The sequence below is a fragment of the Hemicordylus capensis genome, chromosome 4 (assembly GCF_027244095.1).
Source record: "Hemicordylus capensis ecotype Gifberg chromosome 4, rHemCap1.1.pri, whole genome shotgun sequence".
Lineage (NCBI taxonomy): Eukaryota > Metazoa > Chordata > Lepidosauria > Squamata > Cordylidae > Hemicordylus > Hemicordylus capensis.
The window spans coordinates 93,170,848-93,193,936 of NC_069660.1; the positions used below are offsets into that span (position 1 = coordinate 93,170,848).

A 23,089-nucleotide genomic window follows, 5' to 3' on the forward strand; every position below is an offset into this window, starting at 1 on the left:
AGAAAGGTAGCCAAGGTTCAAACAAACAAAAATGTCATCTTTTGTGTCACACAAATCGAGCATTTATAGTTCGGATTGGTTAATACAGAATAATAATCATCGCACCGCATCTAATTGAACGTGTGGGAGGAAAGTTTTTGTGTATGTGTTTTTTAAACCGCGTTGTAACCCCTATTATCAATACACTACAAACAGGAAATAACCGTGTGAGCTTAATGCTTAAATATACCAGGAAGTACTGGTAAGTCTATTGTAATTAATGGGTTCCGGGTAAATCTGCATAAGAACGGGCTGCATATATGAACCCTTAAAGAAACTAACTACGGTTGCATTGAATTAGTTCTGCGCTCTTCAACGTGCAACGTTGCCGGTTCTTTATTTTACAAGACTCATATGTAAAGTGTACAAGACTATATCTCCAAAGAGGCAAGAAGTTCCTTTAATTAAAAATTTGATCTCATGGCAGCCTTATACAGAAGGCGTACCTGTAAAGAAAATGCCTAAGCACGAGGAAGAGAAGCTGATTTCGGAAGCGCAGCTCCCGAGGTGTCTGTTTCCCTTTGGCCTGGAGGACAGGTGGGGGCTGGGCAGGCGGCGAGAGCAGCCAGGCGCAGGCAGGCCTGCAAACCAGGCTGGCATCCGCGCGAAGGAAGGCGGAGCTCGGGAGAGAGGCCTGTCTGACCAAGCTCAGTGCGCAGATTAAGGCTGGTGACCAGGAAGAACAACAGCGCTGGGGACCAAGGGAAGGAACGGGCTGTGTGTGTATACCTGGGCGCCGCCTCCCCCTTCCCGTTTGCCGCCAGCCAGAGGTCTAAACAGGCCACTGGCTGAGGCCCTCCTCATGGTGGCGGCGGCGGCGGCGGGCTGAGACCTCCCCTCCCCTCCCCTCCCGCTGCCGTTTCTCCGCCACAGCTGCGCGTGTGGGGTGTTCCGAGAGGGGCAAGCAGGCTGGAGACTAAGCCGCTTATACAGGGTAGGAGGCTGGCATGAGACTCCTCCTCAGCTGGGTTCCTGCTGCCGCTGCTGACCCCAGGAGGCCGAAAGAAAGGAGCCGCTGTGACTGTCGCCTGGAGCAGCCATTGTGTCTCTGAGAGGAAGAAGGGGACACCCCACTTCCCTTTGGGGGAGATGGGGAATTGCTTGAAATCTCCCACTTCGGATGACATTTCCCTGCTGCACGAGTCCCAGTCGGACAGGGCCAGCTATGGGGATGGGACCGAACCGGATCAGGAGCCGCCGCCGCCATATCAGGTATCGGTGGAGACCAAGAAGAGACAGATCAGGGGCGGCAGGGTTGGCGGGGGGCGGAAAACAGTGTAAAAAGGCCAGCGAAAGCGAGGGGGATCCAGGCGCGAGGGCAGTAGGAGCGGTGGTCACGAGAGCGGGTTGGTTTGTGCAGGTATCAGACCTAGATCAGTGCTGGGTGGGGGAGAAGAGAAAAAGATGAGATTAAGAAGGTGGTTAGGGGGGATGCAAGAAGACAGAAAAATACCAAGACAGACTAGTTTGATGTACTGAGACTTAAATGAAAAATTCCATTTAGATGATCTGATCTTTTGTTGTGTTTTAAGATGAAAGCCCCTCTTTTATTTTTGTAATTGTTTAGTAATTTCTTAATTTTTATTAACCAAAATACTTTCACTTCATAAGTTAAGTGTCAGAAATTAGGAGTCTCCTTCACCCTATCCCCCTCCCCCCCGTTTGGAATTTGACAACTGATCAAACCTCTCTGAACCTCTTGTTTCTTTCAGCCTGAGGGCGATTTTGTTTCTTTTTTCCTTGTCTTGTTTGGCTCTCAGTGCTGAAAATGCAAGTGTGTTTCTTTCTGAGAACATTAAAAGACAGAAGTGTAGAAAAACACCTTTCACAAATGGACAAAAGAATCAGAACCATATGATTAAGACACATACATTCTGGCTACCTTACTTGGAGAAAAGCTCTTAATTTCAATTAAGCTTACCTTTTAAACATGTATATGGGGCAGTGCAGGTTGTAGAACTAATTTAAAGTATACACACTTTAAAATAAGGATTTAGGATATTATTTCCTTCAGTTGGGTCACAGATCAGTGGTTCTAGTTTTTCAGCTTGTGCAGCTCCTTTGTTTCTTCATGCAGTGACATCACTGTCTGATGTTGCTCTTTTCTCATTACCTTGGTAAACCAAATACCACACACACAATGCAAAATCTGTGTTTTGTCTTGATTTACTTATTCTGCCTTTGAAATGCTTTATTTAATTACTATCCAATTATTAATGTAGAACTTTCTTAGGGCAGTAAATGTATTGTGATGGCCATTAGGCATAAGAAGTGGAGGTGTTCATTTTTCTTGCTATTTTTCCTCATCTTTGCTTCCTGCACTCTCCCTTTTGAAAAAAAATATACAAATGGGCAGCTTTGTTGTTATTAACTAGGAATATTAGCAATTGTATCATTTTCTGTGAATATTTTTCATGATAGTAATTCTGTGAACACAAAAAAGGCATTTTAATCTGCTTTTCTGTTCATGTTATTACCAGAAAAAGATATATAACATTTATTTGTTCTGTGTGAGAAATAATTTATTTTTGCCTTTTATTTACTTTTATGTAAAGGTGTTTGTGTTTTATGTTTTATGTAAACTTAGATTTATCTCTTGGGGCTAGAACCACAGCAAACAAAACAATCTGTTCTGGTGATCTAAGCAATGACGTTTACATATTTTATTGAGCATAAATGAACTCGATTTATTCTCAACACTTGCTTATTTTTACAGAATGTGGGATAGGATGTTTTCTTGGGAAACTATTGGTGAATGACCCATCTTGAATGATGACTTGCTCTCTCATCCTAAACATTTATCCAGAAGTAAGTCCTATTGGGTTCAGTCTGATTTATTTCCAAGTAAGTATGCTTAAATTTGCAGCCTTGGTAGACTGCTGCTCCTAAATACTGTACACCAGCTATAGACCAGCAAAGTCACTCATGCATGTACAAGAGATTGTGCATCTAGTATTTTACATCTATTTCCACCACAGACTTTCCTGGCATTGAACCATATTTAAAGCTCCTCTGAGTTTAAACAGATGGGATATACAATTAGGTGCATGTGTAATGTTGGCATGCACACTGCTCTGGATCACAGCTATTATATTGCAAATACTTATTTCCATATGTCTAGGATCAGGGTGTAGAAGTCATTCAAGAACTTCAAATCATCCATAGTTAACAAAATTACAGGAAGTATTTAACTTAGTATATCAGTCATCTATAAATATTTTATATGCTAATGATAAGTTGGCTACAATGGAATCTTTTTAACTGTTCACAACACAGAAGGAGCATTGCACAGTTGCTCAAGGTACTCTAAGGCTGCAATCCTAGTTACTTGGAATTAAACCCCATTGAGTGCAATAGAACAGGTAAATGTATAGGGTTCTGTCATAAAGAGTGCAAGAAACACCCATCCTCAATACAGCAGTCATTGGCACCCTCCAAGCATCTGCTCCTGGGGGTTGGGAGAACCTCTGAAACATGATTGAATGGGGCATGGAGGGGGGCTGTGGAAGAAGGGGAGATAAGGAAAGATCGTTCGTACCCCCAACCACATGAATAGAAGCACTTTCCATTTGTGCTAGAATAACTTGGGATACAGGGATTGCAAGGCTGCAATCATAAACATTCACACTAAAAAGTAAGTGCCATTGAGTTCAATGGGACTTGCTTCTGAATAAACATAACATTGTGCTACAAGACAAAATTGCTGCAAAGCTTTGAATAGCATTTTATAGCCAAACGTATGCAAGAAACTCTGTGTAGCAGGAAAATTCCCCAAGTCTATTACAGCTTCCTGACTTCCGCATATCAAAACTAGTAACTTTTACATTACCACGTTTAAGAACACTGTATATTACTTGTCCAAACTAAGTTTTACTGTATTGATTGTAAGAATAAAAAATCTATAATATATATAAACTCTTTTAGAGCTCAGTCAGAACAATGCAGACACAGCAAAAGTGCACTTCTTTTTATAGATTGATTGCAAACTTGATACATCAGTAAATGAGTGATTAGAATGGGGCATACTGGTCACAGTGCTTGTGCACTGTTACAGATAGAATTATGCTGATCATGAAGAAAGTATTGAGAACTGGAGCACCAATGGTATAGGTTCTGTAAGGCCTACAGGCCTTATAAGTTCATACCAACGGCCACATACATCCTTAGTTCTTACCAAGACTGAAGAAGGTGGTGTTTCCTAGGATGGATTACTTATTACTGATTTTTTGGTTTTAATTAATGGGTTGGATTCAGAGTACCACAAGTGGGACACCACCCATGGAATGATGCTTTGCTACCACCTTCCTCATGCTCCAGACCCAACTGCTCTCCAAAAATTGAGTCCTGGTGATAGTATGTGAGATGGTATGAGGTGTAGCCAGTGAAGGGGCAGGTTTGTGGATATAATTCCCTCTTGTGTGAGCAGAAGTGCTGTTCTGCTTGGGCAAATCCTCTTCTGGATCCAATCCAATTCAACATTTATTTACTAGTGGGTGCCATTTTATACTATTGCTCTTTTTTCTTTTTCTTTTGCCGATTTTTCATTTCATTGCAGCAGAGTATGGCAGGTGCCTCAAACTTTGTGTTATTGCCATGGCTGCCTTATTTGTACTGGTTGCCTTATTTATTATTACCCAAATATGACTGATTTGGCGATCTTCTTCCCTTGCTTGTAAATGGTTAATAACTAACATTATGAAAAAAACAGCATAGAAATAATCCCAACTACACATAGGCCTGACTTATTGAAGTTAAATTCTGTGGCTCTTTAATGATGGTATGTTACAAGTAAGTATACAATTCTAATAGACAAGTACAAAAGGTATATAATTACATATATATCTTTCCCAAAAGGCTATAACAGTATTTACTTGTACACATTTAAGGGAACAGCAGAAGTAGATATGTGAGTTTTCTGGAAGATTTTGAATTTAATTTTTTGGGAAAGGTTTCCCGTATAATTTTTTTCCTCATTTGCATAAAATTTTATTTCTCATAATAAAATTATTATGCAGATTTTCCTGATGCCCTAAATAGATTGTGATCTGATTTGGCATGTTGTTTCACCTCTAAATTTACTAAAAAACAAAACAAAACCTCTCAGAACTTGAGAGATGTTTTAGATCTGCCAGTTTTGGATAGGGTTACAATCCTCCAGAGAGTACACAGCTTGGGTGTATTCCCGGATCCAGAACTCTCTCTGGTCCTCTCAGGTTGTGGCAATGGCTAGGGGCACTTTTTATCAGATTCAGCTGATAGTTATGCCCATTTCTGGAGGTAAGAGACCTTAAAACAGTGGTACATATGCTGGTAACTTCCAGGCTTGACTACTGTAATGCATTCTGTGGTGAGGGGTTCCTTTGTATGTATTCCAGAAACCAGTGTTCTCTCTAATTTTTTTCATCTGTGTGTGGAATGAGTTTTGTTCTGGGTGGCAGTATCAAGGCAGTGCACGCACATGCATTCATAGGGGCCTGCCTGATTCAACTTGTGCGGGATCTAAAATTCCTTCCTGATTCAAATTTTTTGAGCAGACATCAAAATGTGTGAGTGTGCATATATGCACATGTCTTAGAGGGAACAGTGCCGAAAACTACAGTTGGTGCAGAATGCGACAGCCAAACTGGTCTCCAGGATAACCCGAAGAGATCATATAACAGCAATCTTAAAAGAACTGCCCTGGCCGCTGTGTTGATATGTTTCCGAACGAAATACAAAGTGATGGTTACCTATAAAGCCCTTAATGGCTTGGGTCCAGGGTATGTAAGAGAGTGCTTACCTTGTCATGAACCCTGCCCACCCCACCCCCTGCCTATTAAGATCATCTGGGGAGATCTGGTTACAGCTTCCACCAGCTCATTTGGTGGTTACTCAGGACCGGGGTGCTCTCTGTGGCTGCCCCGGGGCTCTGGAATGCACTCCCTGTTAAATTCAGAGTTTCCCCATCTCTGGCTGTTTTTAAAAAGACCCTTAGGACACACCTATTTTCTCAGGCTTTTAATTAATTTTAATTGATTTTATATCATAAAATTGTTTTAATCGTTTTATGCTGTTTTTATGTTTGTTGTATTTTAACTTATGTACTCCACCTAGGGATGCACCTGTCAGGTGGTATAGAAATATTATAGATACATAAATAAATATTAATTTCCCATGTTATATTTCAAAGATTTTCAAGGAGCCAAGTAGCTGAAGAGAGGGCTCAGTCTCTTTTAATGAGACCTCTTAGCACTGAGAAAACTGCAGTACTTTGCAGAGGTCTGCACAATGGGAAATCATTCTCATATTGCAAGTTTTTTGCCAAAGTGGCCCCTGCTTGAAAAAAACAACAACTGAAGATCATTGCTACCTCCATTGGGAATGATGGGAATAGCATTGCAAGGGCGATGATGCATGCCTTAGTAGCCACAAAGAAGCCCTGCCTCCAGAGGGCAGGGGTGTGTAGGGTGGCTTGGAAGCCCTTTGGGGACAGGGAACCATTTTTGCTTATTTATTATTTATTTTTCTGTGTAAACCTCTTTCAGAACTTTTGTTGAAAAGTGGTATATAAGTAGCAGTAGTAGAACTTTTTTATTACAAGAACCAGACATAGGGGCTTTTCTCACGGGCAGGCGGGCAGGACGGAAGGTTTGTAACCCTGGAGATGAGCGATGTGGAAATCCCACAATGCACCGTGTGAGTGTGCGGGGAATTGTGAGGATCCCCCCAAGCACCAGCTCGGAGCCTCGCAGTGTCTCAGCACCAGCTGCAAGTAGCCAGTGCTGACTCACAATCAGTTAGGCAGGGCATGAGTGCGCCCTTAACCTTGGCTAACGGGCAGACTTCTTTGGCGGGTTTGACACTGAGACACTGCTGGGAGCTGCTCACCTCCCGGTGCTTCTCATGCAATTTGGCTGCTCATGAGAACAGCCTCATAGTATTCTTATGAAGCAGGAGTAAATGGCTTTTGTTTACCAGTGTTGTATCCAGAAATTCTTTTGAATGATGATATACTCAAATGTCATAAGGTTTGCCATCAAGGATATAATGAGATGCAGGAAGCGTGGTAGAATCTGCAGATATATATGCTGCCAGTGATTACCACAATTAAGGAAAAAAACTTATAATGGAGACCGTGGATATTTACTAAACAAAATAAAATGATAGCAGACAGATGATACTACTGTAAATATATCAGATGCAGTCTGTAAGGGTTTTCGTCATGCTGTTGAATGTGGCATATGAAAGCAACCTCACATCATTTGAATGGGTACCTGTTTTACTTTCTGCACAGAAAGCTGAAAGATGTGAGGCTGAAACTTTTCCATGGAAATTTTCCAAATTTTCTCATACTTTATTTTTCCACAGAAAATCATCTGTTTCTAAAAACTCACGGTTTCATAAAGTTAATTAGTAACAATCAATGAATGCCTATGCAGTATTAGTCAAACTTGGCCATTTCAAAGTTAAACTTACTGGCCCACGTACTGTGCCAATCCAAGCGAGAGGTACACTCTCTACTTCCAAGCCACCCTACCTGCCCCTGCACACTCTCTGTGGAGGCGGGGCTTCTTTGTGGCTACTAATGCAAGCATCATTGCACTTGCAGTTCTATTCCCATTATTCCCCATGGATGTAGCATTGCCAATGCAATGATGCACCCCTTAGTAGCCATGGAATGGGGCTTATTCAGCTTTACCAGAAGCTTCATTGCATAAACAATTAGTCAGGGAGCCACACTTAGGATTGATGGGGTCTGCCACCAGCTCCCAGACCCCGGGCTGTCCTTAGGCCAGGGTAAGCAGGGTGACCACCCCAGGCCCCACGCTTTTAACTCCCATTAAAATTAATTGGGCCCTGCATTTGCCTTGGGCCCTGCACCCCACCAGGGCTTCTTAAGGACAGTCTGCCCAGACCCTTCCTATTTATTTATTTAATATATCTCTATACTGCCCAAAATGCAAGTTCTCTGAAAAACCCTGGATTAAACTACTTTTTAAAAAAAGTGCTGTTGAGTCAGTGTTGACTCCTGGTGACCACAGAGCCATGTGGTTTTCTTTGGTAGGGAGATCATATTTCCTAGCTTGAGATTGATGACTGTTCACTATTGCATTGATGGTCCTGTGACTGATTTAAACACACTGGCTGATCAACTCTGCAACAGGATGTCTAGTAACATTGCATTTGTGCAATCTGCCCAAATCCAAATTTTGCATTAGACCAGAGTAATCCCATTGGAAGTAACGACGTACTCTTGTGTAACACAGTTTGCACAAGTGTTGCATTTGCTCAGCTTAAGCAAATTATGTGAATGCAACATTACTAGAGGAACATACTCTTGTGCAATATATCAGCTTCTAACAAAGAACAAGAACAAAGAAAATAACCTAACAATTCAGAAACTGATTTCGAGTGCAAGGGAAAAAGCTACGTAAGGGTTCAGGAAATTGCTTAAGGTCATCAACAAGGAGGGAAATGGGAAAGGAACTCCTTCCATCAAACAAAATGTTGGGAGGAAATAACAAGAGTCTGATGATGTCAGCTAGCATGCTCAGCAAACTTTCAAAATAAAATATATCCAGTGACAACACTGTATAGTAATGCTCTGGCAAGCCAGGTTGCTCCTGAGTCATTGGGGATGCTGTGGGGTGGCACTGGCAAGATTTGAGGACTGAAGCCCTGGCAAAGGCAGAGTGTGAAAGTCTGTGCAGTGAGCAGCAGAGAGATGAGTCTTTCTGCTGCTTAAATCACAAAAATCTGGCCTGTAAGCTTATATGGGGTCAGGGGTCAGGCTTTGTCTTAGGCACAGCTCTGGTCAGACCTGCTTGTCTTGATAGTCTGGTTAATTTCTTGCCACTCCTTCTGTTGGCCAGAGCTCAGAGGCACTTTACTCTTTATGTGGTGGCCCAGGTACATCTTTATTCCATTGGGGTTGACTGCAGTCAGTCTGGGAAGTATGGAGATGAGGTGCATGTCTCTAAACACATAGTGGACATGTACCTGAGAACCATGGCCAATCACAAGTGTCCAGTATGCATTCTAGTATTTAGGAATATACATATCTCCTTCCCACTTTATATGTGTTGTTGTGTGAAGTTGCTCTCAGTTGTGGCACAGAGACTGAATCCCATGCTTGAAACTGTAGCTAGAACTAAGCTAGCAGAAGAAGGAGTTTTCATTTTTTTTCAGTTCCCTTTATTGTCTGTCCCTCTTGTCTCACTATACATTTTGAGGATTTTAGAAGCATCTTGTTTTGTTCTGTAAAGAGCCAGAGCATGGCAGTGGGAGAAACTGTGGCAGCACTACTTGCGTGACCGTGCATTTTCTACAATGTTGGGGCTGCCTTACAAGTCCACAGCACACCCCCAGCACGGTGTGTGGCATCTCTGTAACTGCGTCCTTCATTTTGGCCATGGAGCAATAAAAATGGTTTTATCCCACGTTTACATTTATTATTTAGTAAAATGCTTTATACCATGTTTCCTGATGTTCAAAGCAGTTTGTGTAAAACAAAATAAAATAAATTTAAACATAAACATGAACATTTCCGTTCTTGGTGTTTATGTTACTGCCAGTGTGGGTTTGGAGTGTAAGAAGTTATGTATGGCTCAAAGTAGACACTATAAGGGATGCAGCAGGCACACACATTTGTGGCTGTCACACACATTTGTAAACATTGTGATGTGTTAACTAAATCTTGGTTTCCATCTCTAAATCATGCATGGTCTTTTGGCAGGTTTTTATTTGTACCTTTTAAAGGCTGTTGTTTAGACTGTCCATTAATTTTCCTTGTTAATCTGATGAAATCAGAGCTGTCTGTGTGATTTTGGGAAATCTGCTTTTTGTTGTTGTTGCAAACATCCTAACACTGGCAGTCATCCTAACACTGCATTTGCACAAGGACATTTCACTACCCTAGGTGATTTATCTAGCTGGTTGCACTGGCAGATATAAAGAAAATTACTCAAAGTAGTATCATTGAAATTAAAAGGACAAATTAAGTACGTCCAACGTGTCCTTTTAATTTCAATGGTGCTACTTTGAGTAAGCACAGTCATGTTTGTGCTGGTGCAACAAGGCAACTCCAAAAATTTGTTTTTAGCACAGCGACACAATCTTCTTGCATCAGTGCAACTTTGTTCATTGTGCAAGCGCAGCATTAGGATGTCAGTCACTCTGATTGGCAGATATGTGAAATTAATGTTGATAGTTTGATCTAGAATATCTAAATATTTATACTTTTAAATTTATTTATTGAATTTGCTTTATCTTTCTTAATTTACTTGTTACATCGATCAAATATTGACCAATGTATTGATTTATCAAACTGGAGTTTGAATAAATAGCATTTGACATAATTGATCTGTTGGATTAGGTTCATCTGATATTTGTATTCTAGCTCTTGAAGAGGGTTTAATTAAATACACTTTAATAATTGAAAGCCAGAGCCACCACGGATAGGAACATGGAAGCTACCAGACACCGAATCAGACCATTGGTCCATCTAGCTCAGTATTGTCTACACTGACTGGCGGCGCCTCCTCTTCCAGGTTTCAGGCAGGAGTCCTTCCCAGCCCTACCAGGAGTTGCTAAGAATTGAACCTGGGACCTTCTGCATGCCCCATGTACAATGCATTGCAGTAATCTCAACAGGAAGTTACCAGAAAACTGCAGACTTCAAACAGAGAGTAAGCAAATTATCCCCCACACAGAATGCCCATCTTGATTCTTTTGGCCATCGGTTATCTATTTCTGATTGGACTTGCAAGTTCAATTAGCTCCTCCCCTAAAATGCAAGATAATTCAGATGTCATTACTTTTGAGCTTATACAGCCACAAAGGGTCTTTTCATATTTAAAAAGATCCTGGAGATTAATTTCGGTGCTTTCCTAGCACCAACAATGATACAGCATCAGATGCCAAATGTCCTGTTTCCAAGTAATGGAGTGCGGGTGAGGGGAAGCTGCTCCCAGCTTTTCTTCCTTTTAAATGTCTATTGTGGGAGAAGTATGAAGTAAAGTATATGGCTTGAAAGAATTAGAGCAAAAAAGAGAAGATTAGGAAAATGACATATCCTTGCTGGAGTTGCTATTTAGCTGAACAACTTCCCCTTAATGTTGCAGCCAGACAGCAGCAGGCAACTTTCAGAGAAGCAGTGGTCAAACAAACCTTTAAAAATTATGACAATATGGTTGCAGGCACAAGGACAGGATAGTGTGTCTTTCATCACCAGTGATCACAGACACCATCCAATAAGATGCCCTTTACACATGTGCAGCTATATTTTGTATGCCACACCACATGTAAAATTGTAATAGACACTGTGTGGGGGTGAGGTGTGGGGAAGCATTGTGTTTTGCTGATGGAAGCTTGCACTCTCTTGCCAAGTAACATGATATTGATATTATTTTACCATGTGATGCTATGAGTGGAGCAGCAGCTAGCATTAATGCAACTTTGGCTTTAGCTCTTGCCACACTATGTCCTCTTTCCTCTGAGTGACTTATTACATTTAGTACAGTTGCTGGGGCAGTGTTTTCAGGCCAAACTGCATATTACATTAAGTCCATCATCAACAATGGTTATTGGTGTCAATGGGATCTTTTTTCTTGTCAAATAACAGCCATGCAGAGTCAAAGTGAAGGGCCCCCTACCCCGTCCCAATCCAGCTGCTATTTTAAAAGACAACTTAATCCCATCAACACTTAATGCCATTGTCACATATAATGTAACCTCCCTAGGAAGAGCTCCACAGAGAAGGTTCAGGCTTTCAGGCCAAGCCTGCTCCTTATTTCATGCAGTTCTTTTTGATCAAGATAAATGTATTAACTTGGAGCAGAGCAACTGTGATTTAAAAACAAGTTTTTGCCTCATGCTTGGCAGGTATTAAGGCTTTTATTGTTGTTTCTCTCTCTTCCTTTAACACATAGCTTTCTGAGGTTTGAAGCTTCTGGTGTCATAAAAGTTCAATTTCTGTTGATGTTCCAGCTCAGTAGTTTTATGGTTTAGTAATGAAAAAAGTCACATTTCGATGAACTTGATTAGACCTTGTGCTTCCATACCTACAGCCCTCTCTTTCACCATTTGAACAATGCATCCCCAAGGGCCCTGGTCAGAGGGCGGTGGCAGAGGCTTCTGTAAAGCTGCCCCTCTCCACTAACGATGTTCAAAGAAATGCAGCAGTGATGAAGTACATCTTTTAAAAGCTAAAGAAAAAGATCTCACTTGAAAATAGATTTCATCAGGAATGCTGTGATTGATGATGATGATGCAGCAAACAGTGAAGCCATGTTGGCCACCTTTGTATTAAGGAATTACTCTCAATGTATTTGAAATTTTTGTGCAGCTCACTTTGATATTACCTATGAATCTTACCTATCCATAAGAAAAACCAGTATTTAGTAATATCAAAGAAATGCCCCCTGTTATGTTTCAAGGGAGACTTTCCAAATCCCTATTAATTGTTGTTTTCTTGGTCATAACAAATATTCCTTTGCTCTTGTACTATATACATTGCGGATCTTCCATTTCTATAACCCACCCACCCCTTCTTCAAGGAAGGTATAACTTTTCTGGAAAGAAGAAAACTGATTTAATTATTTATTTTGTACCCTGGCCAGCTCTGTCAATGAATCCAGTCCACCATTTGCCAAGTGGTAACTAACCACTCTGTGTTGGGTTATCTATATTGTTCTGCCAGATGGTGAAGAAAATCTTACCATTCTTCTGCTTCCCAATATTTCTGATCACAGGTGGAGTATGATTTTCCTTATCACTTGGCAGGATATTGCCACATGGCAAATGTATTCACTCAGCATGGAGTGAAAATGAGTAGAGCTCCCTCTGGCTTTTTCAAAGGAAGGTAGGTTTCCGATCCTCCAGTGTCCTATTTTGCCCCAGCTCTATACTTGCCACTTGTGTGTCTTTCCTGCACTTTTTTCATCAGCAGAAATATAGGATTTCTATTACCATGCACTGGAAGATGACATTATTCTTTGGGCATGATCATGAGAGGTACAAGTACTGCTATTTGAAACAGAATATGTCATCAAGCTTTCCAAATGTAGGCAAAGTATATTTTAGACAATGTTAACATCTGATTCTGATGTGCAGACAGTGATGATAACTCATGAGACAATAATGTCATTCATTTCTGCTGTGGGGTTGTACTATGTTCCTTTCTTTGCCCAGTCTGTCAATTATTACTTTGTGGATTGTTTCCAAAGTAACGGAGTTAGTCAAATACTACAGTATTGGAAGGGTAGAATTTCTTGAGGGAAGTGAGAGCTGCATTATCTTGGTTTTATTTACTTTTTCAAAATCCTTGAGGGCACATTGTGTTCTTAAAATGATCAGTTTTGCTATGTCACTTCCAAACTTGAGCCCGCTTCAATTAGACTGCATGTGTGCCAGCCTGAGCTCCTTAGAGAAAGAGCGGGATAAAACTGAAACATATGCAATAAGTTGTGCAATAATATCTAAAGCAAACTATTTGCATTGTTGAACATGTACTTCTGCTTTAGCAGAAGTACAGCAGTGTATCAAACAGTGCTTAGCTGAGGTCCAGTTCAGACATAACATGGAGCCTGGATTGCATCCTATCTTCGTATAGCGTCCCTTAGCTTCAGGCACAGGGGTGTGGCGGGGTGGGAATGATTCAAGCCAGGATTTCTCATTATGTCCAAACTGGGCCGTCCTAACTTATTCTAGCCATAGTTTTAAAATGAACCAGGATCTAAAGGTGAGAGGGAGGAGAGGGAGGAGCTCGCCCAAGGCTAAGGGGCCAATGTGCAGGATACAGAGACCTCCATGTATGCAGAGAGATCCAGGGTCCTGGTTTACATGCTGCCTGCACTCTAAATAGCAACATATGAGTCTTTTCATAGTAAAGAGCTAGCTCAGTCTAGAACTTAATTCAGTGTGTGGAATCATCAGAGTTCATTGTCTAAGTTGTGCATTCAAAATCATTGGCATTCAGAGGCACTCTAGTCCTTCAAAAACATTCTTTGTGCCATACTTTGAGACTTTCCCCACAATCACTAGAAAGCGGGCTAAGGGAGCCTAGCCCACTTTCTAGTGATCATCGGAACCACCGGGCTTGCAGGCGAGCCCAGTGGTTCAGAGGGGGCTAGCCCGCCTAATTCCCCTTCCCCTTAAATGAGGTTAACGGAGCGAGTACTCCATTAACCTTTTTTTTTTAAATCATGTGCTGCCGTGGCACACAGCAATACATGAGTAGACCCCCAACCGGGAGGCAACAACAAACCTCCCAACCTCAGGGTCCCCCCAGAATGCCCCATGCACTCGCACAGGGCATCCTGAGACTTCTGGGGGCCGGGCGGCCCCTGATCCCCGCAGCTCCCACTGGCTCTGTGTCGGAGCCAGTAGTCATGTGGGCGGCTGATCTGGCTGCACAACTGATTGTCTACAGGGAGAGTGGGCTAAGCCTGCTCTCCTGCCGAACCCTCCCAGGCTCTACACACTGCTAATATGTAGAGCCTCTTTATCTGCCTATCATTATTATATTGGGAAGTCCCAACATAGTTCTGCTCAACACTGAACAGCCGAGAGAGTTTTCAAAAAACGTTTCTTTGGCATCCAGGCCCATATCTCACATGTTTTAATAAGCACCTAGCTTGCTTTAAAGCTTTGATGTTCAGGCAGATACATGGCAAACAGAGGTAAGGAAGTCATTAACGCCTTTCCTTTGTATGGATATTATATATAGGAGTTATTAATCCACCTCTGCTCTTATATGAACAGTTCAGATAGTCCTGACTCATTTAGTTTGATACAGAATTGGTGTAAGAATCTAGGGTGAAATCACACAGCTCTTATCCCATAATATCACCATAGGGTCTTATTATTCTACATGGCGGGAACTCTCTAAACTACTTTAAGAACATTTTGGTTGGAAAGTGCTATATAAATATATATGTTTTATAATACATTGGGGGAATGAACGTACAGCACTGGTGGCATGCTGATGTTTGTCAGAGCCTGTACATTTCTCATAGTATCTTCCAACACAATGTTTTGGCTGAACTCCAGCTTTGGTAGAGCAATTATATCCTGGCTAACTAAAATCTTCTTGTAGTTTAATATAGAGCAGCTATTCTCAATCACACTCAACATAAAATATCTTAATTGGTAGCTGCCAAATTACAGCCTTGTACTGTGCCAAATTGCCTGGAGAAAAAGGTTGGCCAATGTATTCCAAGCCCAGCCAGGTATTCCAAGTCTTCCTGGAATTAATAGGACTTCCATGGGGTAAGTTGATCCACAAATCTAGCACCAATTTGTATGGGGTGCATCAATTTCTGATTCTCTATGTAATGGATCTTCTGTACTCATTTATACTCTTTTAGCAGCTTAAAAGACTTAACCCTTAAAGTGAAATAAATAGAGGTTGGACTTTGCGGGTGGGGGGAAGCTCCGCAAACCTTGCCTTCTCCCCAGACAATCCTTTGTTTTGTTGATTGGAGCACGTAACACGCTCCCTCACGATCCCTGATCTATGCATTGGGGGATTCCCCTAGGAGATGGGTACGCTAGGTGTCTCTGTGTCCTCTTGGGCTAACTATAGCCCCAGCGAACACATGAGCAGTTATCCCAGGGTAAGAGAGCACTTCCTTAACCTTGGATAACAGCCAGGGTAAACAGCAGGGCTTGGTGGCACTGGCCTGCCAGGATCAAATCCGGTGGTTCTCACATGAAGCCTAACTTGGGCTGGGTGTCCCTAGTCCGGGTTAGGCTGCACGTGAGAACAGCCTCAGTGTATAATAATGATTGAGAAGTACACATTCTTGCCCAGTAGACACACACAAGTAATATGGTCAGCACATCAACTAAAAGTGAGTAGCCCCAAATCCAGAGGCGTAACTATAGGTGGGGCGGGGGGGCACGTGCCCCGGGCGCCATCTTTTCTGGTCACATGGGGGGCGCCGCCATGACCAATTTTTTTAAAAAAAAATTTAAATTTTTTTTGTTAATACAAATGTTTCCTGACCAGTGCAGCAGCTGTGGATCCTATGGTGCCCCCTTCCCCACGAGCGGTCCCTTCCGCGCCGCCTGCGCCCCCCCCCATTGCTTTGCTGGCGCCTTGCGGCCAGTCAGTGGCCTGGCTTGGCGGTGGCGGCGGGCGCTTGTGAGGAAAAACCTAAGTATAATGTAGTATGTTGGGGGGGCGACGGGGGGGCACGGTGGGGGGGGCATTTCAGTGCTTGCCCCGGGTGCCGTTTTCCCTAGTTACGCCTCTGCCCAAATCAACAAGCCCATTGCTGAGTGCTAGAGAATTTAAAGAGTAGTTTAACACCATTCTGCAGAACTCTATTCCTGCCTACAAGAAATAAACAAAAGTCACACCCTATGAGTGTTGTTCTCCTTTCCGCTTCTGTGGATCCTATGGTGCAGATGGAAAGCAAGCAAGGAAAAGAAGGCAGGAGATAGTGCTCTTTCCCAAGGCTGACTCTCAGATTGCAAGCCCTGGTTTACAGGGAACCAGCATATTAAACAAACAAACAAACAAACAAAAGTCTCCTCCTCATTAAAATGTTTTAAACACCTCTTTTAAAATGCCTGGATATATAGAAAAGTCTTCACCTGGCATTCAAAAGAACAAAGTGACCATGCCAGGTGAGCCTCACTGGGGAGGTTATTCCATAAACAGGGTGCCACCACCGAAAAGGCCCTCTCCCTAATAACCACCTGCCTCACCTCTTTTGGCAGGGGCATTTGGAGCACGGTCTCTGAAGATCTTAAGGTACAGATTGGGACATAAAGGACAAGGCACTCTCTCAGGTAACCTGTCCCAAGCCATTTAGGGCTTGAAAGATTAAAACCAGCACTTTGAATTGGTCTCAGAAATGGACTGGGAGCCAGTGCAGCTGATTAAGGGCTGCATTATATATTCACAACATCCAGCCCCAGTTAATAGTCTGTTTTAGACCAACTGCAGTTTCTGGACCATTTCCAAAGGCAGCCCCACGTACAATGCATTGCAGTAATCTCAACAGGAAGTTACCAGAGCATGAGTAATGAAAGCATAGCAATTGGAGATTCATTGTAGGTTCTTGGTTTTTTGTTTGCAATACAGTCCCATATTGCAGAGCTGTGACCTATTTTGAACCTGTCAAACTCTGCTACTGGGACCTGGCCTGCCCCTTTACTTGTGCTTCCAAGCTGATGTCACATAAGATGGCAGCTGTAACTTACATGTTACTGATTTCTGAACTGCATGACTGGGATTCTGGCATTTCTTGGATCTATCTGCATACGAGCTTGATATATGGGCAGTGGTGTGATTCTTGACAGTCACTCCATGAGGCTGTTCTCACGAAACAGCCAAGCCCAGGCTTAAGCAGCCATGCCTGGGCTTGACCGCCTGTGAGAACCACCAGGATCCACACAGATCCCAGCGGTGCTGTGGCGCTAAACCCAGCACCGAAGCCTGGCTCTTAGCTGAGGTTAAGGGTGCAAACGTGCCCTTAACCTGGCTCCCGGGATTGTGTGTTGTTGCTTGCAGCTCACACTCAGAGAATCCCCCAGTGCGCTGGGCTCAGCGTGCAGTGCACTGTGGGATTCCCGGAGACCGGGACAATAAGTCCTGGCCTCTGTTTACCTGCATTGCTGGGAGCAGTGCGGATAGTCATCTGCTCCCGGCAACACTGGTTGTGTGGGCATGTGGCTTGCATGCCACAGGGGCTCAGAGCGGTTGTCTGGAGGAAGGTAGGTTGAAACCAACCCGCCTGCCCGCATGTAAATAGCCCCCATGTGTGCAAAAGGAATGCAGAAAGTGGCTCTTCCATTTTTGTTGAACTAGGGTCATCGTTTTCTGTCCATACTGGATTGTGCCTCATCTATCATTAGTGCATTTAATACACAAAAATCACAGATATGTGACCAATAGATGTATGGATTGTGTGCATTGACCTCTGGAAGTCTAATGTGTGGACAGTTCTACATTGCTGGGGGGCTGTTCTTTATTATCCGACTCCCTGTGTCCTTGTGATTCCAAGAAAAACTGTAGGCTGCTCTGCAGGGCTGCATTGCTAGTTGACTTCGGAATTGCCTGCATTTTTCCTTCTGATCTCTGGGAAGCGTTACATAATACCCTGAAGACCTAACCAGGAACACACAGCATTAGCTACGTGCTGGACCAGCGTGAACAATCAGCTTCTTCAGTTATTTTAGGTTTCCTTCAGCTAAAACTGCAGCTAATGCTTTGGCAAGGATGTTTTCATAGTGCAGTTTTATAGCAGCCGAGAATGACTAATCCAGGTGATAGGGCAGTGGACTGGGAGTCAGGAGATTCAGGTTGTGATTATTATTTTTTTAGCACTGCAGTGACTTCCTTGTGTGTGTTATGCCCTATGCTTTTGACTATAAACGTTTGACTGATTGCTTAGGAAAACAATTTCTGTTTTCCCTGAAATCAATTGTGAATCAGATATAAATTGTACTTTTTGCAAAATACTGTCTCTACTTAAGTATTTTTAAATGCTTTGCTAAGGAAGTCTAGTATGTTGAATTTTTAAGTTTGCTAACTACTGCTACATCTCTGTTGTTCCTCAGGATGTTATGGCAGTTTCTTCATTGTTTCATCACAGATAATATAACACTGTCTAGTGCTGAAATATTTTCATGATTGTTTGTTTTTTGGTATTATAAGAAACAGCAGTAGCAATCATAATTTGATCCTTACTATGCTAGAGATTGTACAGTTAGTTTTTGTTTTTAAAAAGCACTCTCTATACAATCCACAGTTATCAAAAATCTAGTATATCCAATATTAAAGGAGCACAGTTATATTACATTTTATTTGGAAATGTTGACCTGATTGTTATCAGTTGACAGTTAGGAATAACTTTCTGAAGTCAACACAGATTGGTTTGAGACCAACGTGAGGGCAGAGGCAGACTTTGAGCCTCTTCTCACGATTACAGAGAAGGGCTCCTGTGCGGGCTGTGGGGTGAGCGGGTTAAAGCTACCCTCCCTGCAGACAATCCCGCTTGCATTGCTGGGTGTGCTCCCCATGCACCCAGACAATTCCCCGCATGCTGAGGCAGCAAGGAGGGCCGGGGGCTGGGATATGTCGCCCCGGCCCCTGGAACTACCCAGATGCACCGCACGAGTGTGTGGTTCATCATGGGGATCCCCCCTCCCCTCCCCGGGCTCCCCGCAGTGTGGCAGCTGCAGCTGCCACACAATCAAGTAAATGAGTAGGGTGGCTATTTAGGCGGGTTTGCTGTTGTGGAGCTGTCAGGATCGGCCTGACCCTGGAGGTTCGCACGTGTGTGCAAAACCCATGCTAGGCTCGCTTAGCCTGGTTTAGCTCATGCGTGTGAATAACCTCCATTTACTCAGCCTTACACGGTCATCAAAATGACATTTATCTAGAACTTGTACAGTGAAGCTGAAGGTAGCTCATCAGTCAGTCCTAATCTACCTAGTTCATGGTACTTTCATTATACACAAATATATATCAAAACACTTAGTCCTTCGTATACAACACAAGAATGTGCTCTCTCTCGCTCTCTCTCTCGCTCTCTCTCGTCTTCACAATACTTCCCATGCATTATCCTGGTTAACTTTAAAACTGCACTGTAAAGCAGGCCAATATTATTGCCATGTGATTTGGTTGGGCATGTGGACCGAGAAGGTGGCGATTTCATTTGCCTAAGACCATGCAGAGAGTTCAGGGCAGAGCTGATATTTGAAACAGAGATTTCCTCATGCTCATGCTTGTTTTCTTGCAGCAAATACAGAATTAACAAGATGTTCCCTTAAATATGGACAATCTCTTTCCATTTAAATACTTTTACAATATATAGGAGTGCATCATTTCTTGCCGTTTTCCCACTTACATTGTATAGTAAATCCATAGTAAGCATACTTCTGCTTCTTGTGTGCTTCTTAATGCAAACTTCTCTCCTGTATTAGAGGTGGTTGAGCTGTGAATGAGATCACTCTTGGATTTGTGCCCTAGGAACTGAAAATGCATAGTCACTGCTTTCAGGGATAAACCTTGGGTTTATTGCAAGCAGGAAAATGTGCGTCTCTCTTCCATCATGCAAACACAGAAAATGCAACAGGAGTAATAGTCATTACCATCTTAGGGCAAATGGTTTCTACCTGCTGTCCAAATGTTTGATGTTTATTTGTTGTTAGTTATATTGTGTAAGTAGAGTGGCTCCTGGTCTCGTTTATTGTAGGTACTATTATTGCAAGGGGAGAAGAAGTGCATGTAAGCATTTAGTGATCTAGCATTCTATTCCTTTTAAATCCTTAACTTCTTTGCCTTTATCAAGCTCACTCAGCAATAGCAATCAAAATACAAAACACTCCACGAGGAACAATAGCCAGATAGGATAAACTGATGAAGTTACATGGAGTGAGACCCTTCATTGCATCCTGGGGCTCCCCATATGTTCTGGGATCCCAATTATCCCAGAACATTTATTGGATAGGGATTGTTCCTGCCCACTAAATATAGAATAATCCAGTCCTCCTCACTTATCACCCCCAGGAGGCAAATAAGGAAGAATTAGAGATCATGAACTGCTGAGTTTTATTCTGAAGAAAGCTAAAATGTGGGCTTGGCTGAGGCTGTGTGGAGAAGAGCTGAACTGTAATGGTACAAACCACTGTTCCCTCTAAGGCGTGTGCACATGTGCGTACTAACAAGTTTTTGGATGTCCGCTCAGTTAATTTTAGTCCTCGCTCAGGTTGAATCAGGAAGGCCTCATTCTGAATGCAGGTGCGCACACACTGCCTTGATACTTTATACTAGGCGGTATATAAATAAATAAATAATAAATAATACTGCCGCCCAGAACAAAACTCATTCCGCACAGAGATGAAAAAATCTAGAGGGACCACTGGTACAGTTAATGAAGACTTCTAAGAAAATTTTGCCAACCTCAGAGGTTTGGGTTTAAACGTTAAAGTTTTAGAGTAAACCTTGTTTTTCATCTTGTGAGGGACTGTGTGATGTGACTCTGAAAAGGAGGCTGGCATGCCAGAAGGGAACTCTGCAGTGTGTTAATTAGACTGTGGCTAATACTTGGAAATGGATGGTGCAAGCCCTAGGTTGGTTTGGAGAGCAGCAGGTCTGACCAGAAGAACCTGGTGTCCTGGAGAAGTGATTACTACAGATCTATGCAGATAAGAGATTAAGTTGCAGAAAAATCATAGCTCCCTCCCGAGCCCATTAAGAGTGTCCAACAGAATATTTCTGTTCTTGAAAAAGCAAACCCACCTGCCCTGTCATTAACCATACCCAGTAGGGCTGGTGGAGAAGGAACAAGTTCACATTTTCTAGGCTAGGGGGAAAGATGCCACCTTAAGTTACACAGAGTTATATTTACAATACAAAGCAAGAACTCCCAAAAATGTTTGTGTAAACAAAAGAAGTGAAAACAAACACCTTTTATCAATATTAGTATTTGTGTATTGATAGTTGTAAAAGGATATTACCTATTGATATGGCCAGGAGAAATTTTGGGGGGTATGTTAAAATAGATGCCAATACAATTCTATTGATGTGATTAATAATAAAGGATAGCCATCCATTACTTATTAAGAAGGGTATTTCTTAAAAATACCCCCTCCCCGCTATTTCTATATCTTGCTTTGTTTGCTTGCTGCCAAAGGAGCCTTCTTGAGCTTCTTGTTATCTACTTGTCCTATGTATCAGGCTTGAGCTCCAGAGCAAATTCCCTTCTGTTTGGATACCTGCCCTGAAGTTTCAGGATGAAGCCTTTTCTGTGTGTCTCTCCTTCAGTTTGTCACTTATTCCATTGTGGTCTGGAAACTTCTTGGCTTTTGTCACTGTTTTGATAAGTCTCAGGATTGTAATTCACCCCTGCTAACTTGGCAAAGAGGCACCTTTTAACGTGGTGATTCTCTTTATTTAGCAGGGGGAGAGTAACTGGCCCTATTCACCCCACAGCACAGTTCCTCCAGTGACTGTTGCTGGTGTCTATCTTGTCTTTCTTTTTAGACTGTGAGTCCTTTGGGAACAGGGATCCATCTTATTTATATATTATTTCTCTGTGTAAACTGCCCTGAGCCATTTTGGGAAGAGGGGTATAGAAATTGAATTATTATTATTATTATCATTATCATTATTAAAATAATAATAATAATAATAATAATAATAATAATAATAATAATAATAATAATAAAAAACAGTAGAGGAGGAGAAAAGAGGCCTTGAAGAATATATAGAGGACAGTGAAGAAGATGCACTTCAAATGGTCAATAATGAGAAACTATTCAACACCAATGAAACAAAGCAGGCCTACAAGAAAGAACAAGTCAAGAACCGAGCAGAAAAATGGAAAAAGAAGCCACTGCATGGTCAATATTTGCACAATATAAGTGGAAAATCGGACATCACCAAGACCTGATAATGGCTTAAGAATGGCAACTTGAAGAAAGAAACAGAGGGTTTAATACTGGCTGCACAAGAACAGGCACTAAGAACAAATGCAATAAGAGCAAAAGTAGAAAAGTCAACAACAAACAGCAAGTGCCGCCTTTGTAAAAAAGCAGATGAAACAGTGGACCACCTAATCAGCTGTTGTAAAAAGATCGCACAGACTGACTACAAACAAAGGCATGACAAGGTAGCAGGGATGATACACTGGAACATCTGCAAAAAATACAAGCTACCTGTAGCCAAAAATTGGTGGGACCATAAAATTGAAAAAGTGTTAGAAAATGAAGATGTAAAAATATTATGGGACTTCCGACTACAAACAGACAAACATCTGCCACACAATACACCAGATATAACTGTAGTCGAGAAGAAAGAAAAACAAGTCAAAATAATTGACATAGCAATACCAGGGGATAGCAGAATAGAAGAAAAAGAAACAGAAAAAATCACCAAATACAAAGATCTACAAATTGAAATTGAAAGGCTGTGGCAGAAAAAGACCAAAATAATCCCAGTGGTCATTGGCGCCCTGCGTGCAGTCCCAAAAGACCTTGAAGAGCACCTCAACACCATAGGGGCCACAGAAATCACCATCAGCCAATTACAAAAAGCAGCTTTACTGGGAAC

General features: G+C 42.2%; 1 protein-coding gene across 1 annotated transcript in view; it reads left to right on the forward strand.

Moving 5' to 3' along the window:
- The first annotated feature begins 316 nt into the window (after positions 1-316).
- The window catches only part of RNF11 (ring finger protein 11), a 39,935-nt gene continuing 17,162 nt past the window's right edge, over positions 317-23,089 (forward strand). The window contains exon 1 of the mRNA XM_053249829.1: positions 317-1,251. Within this exon, the coding sequence (XP_053105804.1) occupies positions 1,129-1,251 (123 nt within the window). The 5' untranslated portion in view covers positions 317-1,128. The remainder of the gene's footprint in view (positions 1,252-23,089) is intronic.